Source organism: Eptesicus fuscus, chromosome 3 (assembly GCF_027574615.1).
Source record: "Eptesicus fuscus isolate TK198812 chromosome 3, DD_ASM_mEF_20220401, whole genome shotgun sequence".
Classification (NCBI taxonomy): Eukaryota; Metazoa; Chordata; class Mammalia; order Chiroptera; family Vespertilionidae; genus Eptesicus; species Eptesicus fuscus.
Window position 1 is genome coordinate 3,808,973 of NC_072475.1, and position 9,822 is coordinate 3,818,794.

The 9,822-nt window shown below is 53.3% G+C and overlaps 1 protein-coding gene across 1 annotated transcript; it reads left to right on the top strand.

The window, feature by feature from the left end:
• The first annotated feature begins 2,371 nt into the window (after window positions 1-2,371).
• RIPPLY3 (ripply transcriptional repressor 3) lies at window positions 2,372-8,071 on the top strand. Its single transcript, XM_054710679.1, has 5 exons — window positions 2,372-2,475; window positions 3,919-3,985; window positions 6,045-6,112; window positions 7,254-7,435; window positions 7,508-8,071. The coding sequence occupies exons 1-5, from the start codon at window positions 2,372-2,374 to the stop codon at window positions 7,648-7,650; spliced, it is 564 nt and encodes a 187-aa protein (XP_054566654.1). The 3' UTR covers window positions 7,651-8,071.
• Window positions 8,072-9,822: the final 1,751 nt, after the last annotated feature.

A 9,822-nucleotide genomic window follows, 5' to 3' on the forward strand; every position in this document is an offset into this window, starting at 1 on the left:
TAAAGGAGCAGAGCGAGAAGTAGAGCCTCTATTTGATCTGTCTCCCACATCGCCTCCCAGGCAGGAATGCTCACCCGTGAAGATACGTGGCTCCCCCCGGTTTATAAAGCACGGGCCTAATGAAGAGTTCCTCGAGACTTCTGTGCCCTTTGCCAAGGTACTTCCTCGCATCCAGCGCTTCCTTGGGCCCCAAAAAAGTTTAAATTGAAAAAGTAATCACAACACAATCCCAACGATCTCAACAGTCATGTATTTCTTTTACTGTGTTTTAATTATTCTAATTGCAGAAAGAACTCCGGAAACACACACACACACACACACACACACCCCACAATGCTTTTGTTCTGTGTTACCGCTGAGCGTCGTTTTCATTAAGTTCATTCCCACCAGACACACGCACAGCTAACGATTTCAGGGACGGCTTGTGGAGCTGGACTGCACGTCCCTGAGCTCAGAGTCGCCACGTAAAGTATTTGGAACTCTTCTCCTGGTTTAGCCACTTCTTCAGTGTTGCCCGATGTCGGTGAGCTCGCTGGTATTTGCGCGTTGGGTTGTAACCCACGCTGCTTTCTTTTGTTGCTCAGACGGTCCCTGTTTGGGCCCCTGCGGCCTTGCACGTACTTGGCGAGGAAAACAAACACACGAAACGGAGCGGCAGGTGCTGTGTTGGGTTCGTTGGCCCTTTACATTTATTTTGGGGGGCGTCCAGTCTCCCAACCCCACAGGGATATCCGTGCTGGCTGTCTAATCAGAGGACGTTTCTGGACCCCCCGTTTCTTAATCTGTGAAATGAAGGTCATGCCTGTCCCAGGGCTGAGGGGAGGGTTCTGTGGACAGTTTATCTTCATAACAGGTGGTCCACAAAGGGACAGACGGTTCCAGATCAGGAAGCGCCTGGAGTAGTCCGGACCCGAGAGACAGAGAGGAGGAAGCTGGCTGCCGGGGCAGAAGGAAGGGGGAGGGGGAGTTAGTGCTTCGTGGGTGTGGAGTTTCAAAAGTTCTAGAAATGGCTGGTGGCAATGCAGGTACACGTAATGCCACTGGGCTGTGTTTGAAAATGGTCACTTTTATGTTATGTATATTTTACCACAATAAAAATAAATACATTCTTATTGTTGAACAGTTAGAAAACTTTTTTTTTGTTGTCTTTAAATCCTTCGTAATCCCTGTGCTCAGTGGCCAGTCGTTTTGCCCTGTGTACCTTCTCTATACGTTTTGGATCCTACTCATACAATTTTGTTCTTTTAACATTATACCGTGTGTATTTCCCCACGCTATTCAAAACTCGGTGAACATTTGTATTAGCTGCATGATATTCCACCACTGTTGACTTCATCATTGCCATGTTTTTAGGTGAATTCTTCAGCATCATAAATAACACCACAATGAGCACCTCTCGGATTAAATACAGCTTGTTCCCATTTCAAAATACACCTCTGGGGTCACAATCTTTGTACGGATGGTCAGGGAAGCAGAGTTCCTGGGTCAAGAAGTGGCCATTTTCGCCCTGGCCGGTTTGGCTCAGTGGACAGAGTGTCCGCCTGCGGACTGAAGGGTCCCAGGTTCGATTCCCGCCAAGGGCACACGCCCGGGTGACAGGTTCTGATGTTCCTGTCCCTTCCTCCCTGAAATCAATGAGCATAAAGAAGTGGCCATTTCTAAGGCACATGGTCAGGGTGTGGTACCCCCTGAGGAAGGTGTGCTCGTTACAAACCCCGAGGCCACTTTAAAGGGGTGGGTGCGAGGCTCCCCTAAATCTGGGGACCAAGATGCTCGCGCAGGAATCAGAACCGCGAGGGCCGCGGAGAAAGAACCCCGAAGGGGCGGGAAGAAGCGAGGGACCCTCCTCTCCCACGCCTGGCGGGGAGGACCTCGGCGAGCACCGCCCCCCCAACCCGGCGGGAGCGCCCCGACGGAGACGCCACGGCCTCGCCCCCCACGCGCCCTCCCCGGCTGCCCGGGTCACTTCCCGCTGCCCCTCCCGCAGCTTCCTGGTCCCCGCCCTGGCGCCCTCCTGGTTTCCTTTGTCCCCTCCCCACCCTCCCCCCACCCTCCCCCCGGGCTGCCCGCGCCCCCTCCCTGACCCCCCCCCGCCCCCGCCCTCCACCCCCATCTCGCCGCGCGCCCCCTCCGGGAGCTTTTCTGGTCCCGCCCCCGCCGGGGTCCCCTGCGCCCCCCGCCCCGCCCCCGCCTCCGGCCCTCCCCTGCCCGCCCCCGGCCCCCCCGCCCCCCAGCATCTCCGCGCCCTCCCCGCCCTCCGGGTTCCCGTCCCCCCCTCCCCGCCCCGTTTAAACCGGGCGCCCTCGCCGGGGCGCTCGCAGGCGCGGCCGAGTCGCTGTCGCCGCCGGAGGGCGCGGGCTCCGCGGGCACCATGCGACCCGAGGCGGCGGCGGGAGCCCGGGCGGCGCGGGGGCGCGTCTGTCCCTGCCCCGCGGACGGTCCCCGGAGGCCACCTTCGCCGCGCGGGCCCGAGAGGTGAGGGCGGCCCGCCGGGGCGCGTGAGGGCGCGGCGCGTGGTGCTGGGAGCGGGGTGCCCAGGCGCCGGGTCCCCGCGTTCCGCCGCGACGCCGGGCGAGCCCCGTGGCCGGGGGCGGGGACGCAGAGCGCGGGGGCCGGGAGGTTTGCCAGCAAAGAGCCCGGCACCCCCGTGTCCGGGTCTGAACCTCACCTGGCTGGGAGCGTGGATGTGTCCGGCCCCTCGACGAGCCTGGCAGGGGGTCCCCGCACATGGACTGTCAAAATCTTTTTTAAAAAATATATTTTTTTATTGATTTCAGAAAGGAAGGGAGATGGAGAGAAAGATAGAAACATCAATGATGAGCGAGAACCACTGATCGGCTGCCTCCTGCATGTCCCCTGCTGGGGACCAAGCCCGTAACCCGGGCCTGGGACCCTTCAGTCCGCAGGCGGGTGCTCTATCCACTGAGCCAAACCGGCTAGGGCGGCTGCCATAACCTTGGTGACAGTCTGGGCGCTGTATTCGGGGCCCCGTGCGTCAGCCCTTTTCAAGGTCGTGAAGGTGAAGGAAAGCAAATTAGCGGGGAAGGTGTGGCGGGCTGGGTGGCCAGGCAGCCGGAGAGGAGAAACCCATGGGCCTTTTGTGCACCCCTGTTGCCCCTCTGTGCACCCCTGTTGCCCCACTGTGCACCCCCGTTGTCCCTCTGTGCACCCCCGTTGCCCCTCTGTGCACCCCCGTTGCCCCTCTGTGCACCCCCATTGCCCCTCTGTGCACCCCCATTACCCCTCTGTGCACCCCCATTGCCCCTCTGTGCACCCCCATTACCCCTCTGTGCACCCCCATTGCCCCTCTGTGCACCCCCGTTGTCCCTCTGTGCACCCCCGTTGTCCCTCTGTGCACCCCCATTGCCCCTCTGTGCACCCCCGTTGTCCCTCTGTGCACCCCCGTTGCCCCTCTGTGCACCCCCATTGCCCCTCTGTGCACCCCCGTTGCCCCTCTGTGCACCCCCGTTGCCCCTCTGTGCTCCATAGAACTCTGCAGAATCGTCTCTGAGAGTCAAGACCCTTCAGTGGTCCAGGCTGTGCGGCTGGAAGTCAGGAGCCACCAAGTCCCCAGCTGTGGGAGGGGATCTGTCTGAATCGGAGAGTCTAGCCAGGCCTGGAGGAAAAATCTCCAACTGATGTGTCCCCTGATCATTGTGTCAGATTTGGGGCTTCTCAACGCCCAGGGATGGCAGAAACGGGGAATGTGGCAGGAGGAACACACATACACACATACACACACACACACACACACACACACACACACGGCGTTGGGGATCCACAGTGAACCCGAGGGGACGTTCTGGGGTGTCCAGTGACCCCTTTTCCAGGCACACGGCAGAAACGATAGCTCTTAGGACATGGTTTTAAAAGACAGCAGAGGATGCTGGCGTTCACGCCTGGTCCCTTCCGTTCCAGCCCCACGCCGTGGAGACCTTGGACCCTGACACCCCGAGACGCCGAGCCGACGGGAGCTGGCCGCCAGGTGAGGGGATGTGGGGTGTTGTCGGCATCCACCGGTTCAGCCAGGAATGGCACGTCTCGGAAGTGATGAAGGCCCCTCCTCCTGTCCCTGCCTCGGCATCTAAGGCATCTAATGCACGGTGGTCCGGAGCAGGGCCTGGGGCGCGATGCTGATACAACCCGAGTCGCAGCAGGTTGGGCTCCTGCTGGCTTCTCCTTTCTGGAAAAGCAACGCCTCTCCCGCATAGCGACTGCCTGGGCGTTCTCCGATGCCTCTGGCATGTCCGTTTGCTTCTCCCTGCAGCGGAGTAACAGGCAGAGAGCGGTGGGAGAAGGCCGCCTCCCTCCCGTGCCTCAGAGGAAAGCCGAGGGTGCCATTAGCGCTGGGCGGGTGCCACAGTGCAAACGAGGGCAGAGATCCGTCTGGGCTGCTCAGCGTCGTGGTGAAAAGCCCTCCGAAGCACTTTCCGCCCTGTCTGGGAGCAGTCCCGGGGCCACGCAGGTTGTCTGAGCAAATACACCCCCTCGGAGGCCCCCACTCCCCTTTTGTCTCCTGCGGTGGGAGCTAGATTGCCTTACGCTTACTGAAGTAATGACTTGCTTTCATGGAATCCACCTTCCCTTGTTCTGGTTTAAAATAGAAACGGATGGCTTTTTTTTTTTAAATGCTGACGTTAATTAGGCTAGGAAAGACACAGCACAGGTGGCCTATGGCTTAGTGTGCAGTTATTGGTGATACGATAAACTCAGGTGTGGGAAAACAGGAGTAGAGGACTTTATTAAATTAGTGTGAATAACGGGATTTTCATTCAGTGGCTATTATTTAAAGAATGAAGCAAGTAAAAATCAAATTAACAAGAGATATGATTCCGTTGCCCAAATTATTATTCAATACATGCAATGTCTAAATAATGGAAACTAATTCCTTCTTTTGCATTCAAACTTAACATGAGACTTCAAGTGCTTGAGAGAGAGATAATACAGAAGTTTACAATGGTGCAGTTTTCTTTCTTTAATTTTTTAAAATATATTTTATTGATTTTTTTACAGAGAGGAAGGGAGGGGGAGAGAGAGATAGAAACATCGATGAGAGAGAAACATCAACCAGCTGCCTCCTGCACACTCCCTACTGGGGATGTGCCGGCAACCAAGGTACATGCCCTTGACCGGAATCGAACCTGGGACCCTTGAGTCTGCAGGCCGACGCTCTATCCACTGAGCTAAACCGGTTAGGGCCAGTTTTCTCTTAAGTGAAATGTATATGGAGCCTATCAGTTGCAAGAATAAAAATACCAGAGCAAACTTCCTAACGGAAGGCAGGCAGGTGGATTTTCATCCCTAGGGTGATGAGAAGGCCATTGGTGAGGAAAATGAAGATTGCAGAAAAGATGTTAAGCTGTAGCAAGGTTCTAGCTGGGCGTCAGCATGGCACACTGGACTCAGCAGTTGTGCCCATGGATTTTTGGGGGGAGTGGAGGGTGGGTGTTCCGTGGGGCTGCAGCGCTCGCTGCCCCGCTTTCCTGGGACCAGCTCTTTGCAGAACTAAGTTGGCAGGGCGGAGAGGCAGGGGTAAGGCGCTCTGTCCCCGGAGCCCCAGCCAGGTGAGCACAGCCAGTGCGGAAAGGGGACGCTTATTGCTCAACAGCGCCCTCTCCCGACAAACAGGAGAATTCCCCGGTGCATTTTCCTTTCCTTCCTTCCTTCCTTCCTTCCTTCCTTCCTTCCTTCCTTCCTTCCTTCCTTCCCCTTTCTTTCTTTCTTTCTTTCTTTCTTTCTTTCTTTCTTTCTTTCTTTCTTTCTTTCTTTCTTTCTTTTTTCTTTCTTTCTTTCTTTCTTTCAAATATTTTTTATTGATTCCAGAGAGGAAGGGAGAGGGAGAGAGAAACATCAATGATGAGAGAGAATCATCTACCGACCACCGCAAGGGGAAGCCGGGCTTAGCAAGTACCGCTTCCGTGGTTACCTGTCTCTAAAACCGCTGCTGAGGCACCTAGACTCCGTTTTGGGTTTGTTTTTTTCTAGTTTCAGGATGCGACTTCAGAGCTTCTTGACTGTGTGTGTGTGTGTGTCTGTCTTTACAGCTTGAGCCAGGGGGTGACCAGCAGACTTCCGGACCAAAGGGCGCCTTCGGGTTTCAGCACCCTGTGAGGTAACACACCTTCCCAGTGAGAAATGCACCCTAACCAACTGAGCTACCCGGCCAGGGCAAGAGTAGGTTTTGTTTATTTCAGAGAGGGAGAGAGAGAGAGAAACATCAATGATGAGAGAGAATCATGGATCAGCTGCCTCCTGCACACCCCACACTGGGGATTGAGCCCGAAACCCGGGCATGTGCCCTGACCGGGAATCAAACCGTGACCTCCTGGTTTATAGGTCAACCACTTAGCCACGCGGGCCGGGCTAGAGTAGGGGGTGTTTTAAATACTTTCTATGTACAACTGGAATCCTAAATTTACAAAACCTGCATTTAGAGATTCCAATTTTATATATATAAGCTATCTTCTCTCCTTTCCTTTTTTTTAAAAAAAATATATATTTTTTTTAATTGATTTCAGAGAAGAAGGGAGAGGGAGATAGAAACATCAATGATGAAAGAGAATCATTGATTGGCTGCCTCCTACACGCCACCTACTGGGGATCAAGCCTGCAACCCGGGCCTGTGCCCTGACCGGAATCGAACCAGGGACCCTTCAGTCCCTGTAGGCCGAAGCTCTGTCCACTGAGCCACCCCATTAGGGCATCTCCTTTCCTTTTTGAATATTCAGATATATTTACACCAAAAGGTCCCCAAATGGGAACTGGCTTGCTTTCTCCTCTTCCCTTCCCTTCCCTTCCCCCTCCCCTTTCCCTCTCTCTTCCTACTGGGCAAACAGCCTGGCTGCCATTGTCGATTCTGGAAAAGTGAGGGACCCACCCCTATGGCTTCTCTCTGGCAGCACCCAGAGGCTGAGCTGCTTCTCCTCTAGACCAGGGTTTCAGAGTCAAGGTTCCTCGAGAGCCCCAAGGGCCACAACACGCCCCGTGCGAGGGCCTCCCGGAGCAGGGCCGGGAGGAGGCAGCCCTCACGGTCACGGAGGGCCTCTTAGTCTTGGACGAAAACAGTTTTCCTTTCCTTTTCCCTCCGCGGAAGCCACGCTTTTCCTAGTGGACTTGCTCACTCAGCGGCCAGCTCGCTGATGCGCGAGTGTGTGTGGGGGGGTGGGGAGCTAGCTGCTTCCAGGGACAGGGTCCTGCAGGTGGAGTTCAGGCTGGCTCAGGTTGACTAACGCTGTGTTTGTTCGAAATATTAGACTTTATCTACCCATTTCAAAGCGCCAAGAGTATCTGCAGAGTTCTGGGGAGAAAGTGCTGGCCAGTTTCCCGGTGCAAGCCACGATCCACTTCTACGACGACGCGTCCGACTCCGAGGATGGCGAGCACGAGGAGGAGGCCCGGCTCCTGCCCCAGGAGGCCCAGGGGCCGGGGGCAGGGAGCCCAGGAGACACGGGACGTGGCCCAGGAGACACGGAACGTGGCCCAGGAGACACGGAACGTGGCCCAGGAGGAAGGAACAGAGACCAGCCAACACTCCCCGCACCGCGGTCTGAAGGACACGGGGGGCTCGGAGAACACCGGGGGCTCGGTGGTAAGGGTGGACTCCCACACGGTGACTCTCCAGGGGGTGCCGAGTGCTCCTCATCCAAATAACGGGGGTCTCCCTCCCCCCACACCTGCCTGGCGTGCACTCTTGGGGACAGCTGGGCCTGGACACTGCATGTCCCCGGGGGCTGCTCTGACTGTCTCTGGCCAGCACTCCGCCCAGGGCAAGAGCTCGCAGCTCCCCTTCTCCTTGTGGGGCTCTTCTTCAAGGCACTCACGGAACGCTGAGAAAGGACACTAGGACCGCGGGAAGGCTGGTGTCGACGGGTTCTCATCAGGTAGGGCCGACTTCCAGGCCACATCCGGCGGCCACTGTGCCGTCCAAGGAGACCCTCCAATGCAGGCCAGTGGCCATCCACGCCTCTCACCTCACCGGAGACTCACTGTGTACTGGGGCTATTTGTGATTTTGTACGGAAGATACTGTCCAAAGGTTGCTGTGGTCACTTCATGGCATTCCGAAAAAATTATTTATGGGAAACAAAACAATAATTCCTGTAAGAATCCTGTCTAATAAAGAGGGAATATGCTAATTGACTGCCCTGCGCTCTAAGATGGTGGCACCCACAGCCAATAAGGAGGGAATATGCTAATTGATTGTCCCGCCCTCAAAGATGGCAGCATCCACAGCCACAAGCTGGTGGTGCCCATTCCCCTCAGCCCCACCGGGGCGCCTGCCTCCAGAGTCTCCCAGCCACCCAGGGCTGCCTGAGGCTCACATAACCAGGGCCGGCCGAGGCTTGCGCTGCCGGCAGTGGCAGCAGCAGAGGTGTGATGGGGTGTCGCCTTCCCCTGATCGCTGGGTTGACTCCCGCCCCTGAGGGCTCCTGGACTATGAGAGGGAGCAGGCCGGGCTGAGGGACCCCCCTCCAGTGCATGAATTTTCATGCACCGGGCCTCTAGTGACAAATAAAAAGATGGGTTTCTAGGAGATGGTTGTGGATAACATTTTCATGGCTGTTCTTTAAGGGCTATGTGTATGAATAGAGAAGAGCGTTAGCCCTGAGTTGGGGGCTGCTTTGGGCTTGTTACTTGAATAGAATAACATAGCTATCAATCAAAGTATTGAATGTAAAATTATTTTCATTTTTTTATATTTGACCAAATGAATACATTCCTCAAGGTATTTTACTGAACTATGTTACATGTGGTTGTCTGACTATATACAAGTACATCAGATAAGTTCCTACTTGAAGTAAATATTTTGAAAGAAAAAAAATGTTTGATAATCATCGTTTTTGTTTAAGACATTTTTAGATTTAATTAGTTCCTACATTCAAGGTTTTAAAAGTCTATCAGGAGGTTTTTATATTTAACTCTTTAAATGATAAATTATTGTTTTTAAGAATGCAGAGGAAGTATAAAAAAAGATAACAAAATGGTCTATAACATCAATGCTCAAATCTATTATATTAAAAAGTAGAAGGAATACATGCAAATATTTTAACGATCCAAACAGCATAGAGAAATGTCCATTGCAAAGTAAAGTCACCCTCGCCGGTCCCCACTTTCTCATCCAAAGTGGGCCAACATCGACTGTTTTTATTGCTCTACCTTTTAAAAATTACTTTTTTCTTTAAAAAAATTTGTTATTTATGGTTTCTTCTAATCTTTAAAAAAATATGTATTTTATTTTATTCTTTTACTTCTTTAAAATATTTTTTCAAACTTAAAAGCAATTTTACCTGGGTTTATTTCACAAAGGATTCAAGATGGCCTTCTATTTTGTTGGGTTCTAACAGGGGCTTTCTAGAAGCCTTATTCTTACTCTCATGTGAAGCTTGGGGTGAGGCTGAATGATCACATTTGCCTTTGTTTTGTTGTCTTCATACATCAGTTTTACTGAGAAAAAAAGATCTGGCCATTCACCAGTTGACGGTTAAAAAAACAAATCTAGCCCTAGCCGATTTGGCTCAGGGAGTAGAGCATCGGCCTGTGGACTGAAGGGTCCCTGGTTCGATTCTGGTCAGGGCACGTGCCGGGGTTACCTGCTTGATCCCCAGTGGGGGGCGTGCAGGAGGCAGCCGATCAATGATTCTCTTTCATCATTGATGTTTCTCTCTCTCTCTCCCTCTCCCTTCCTCTCTGAAATCAATAAAAATATATTTTAAAAAAAGAACAAAGCCATTCTCTTATTTAAAAAAATTATATATATATATATATATATATATATATATATATATATATATATATGAAACCAAATCTAGTCTGTATGCTGATG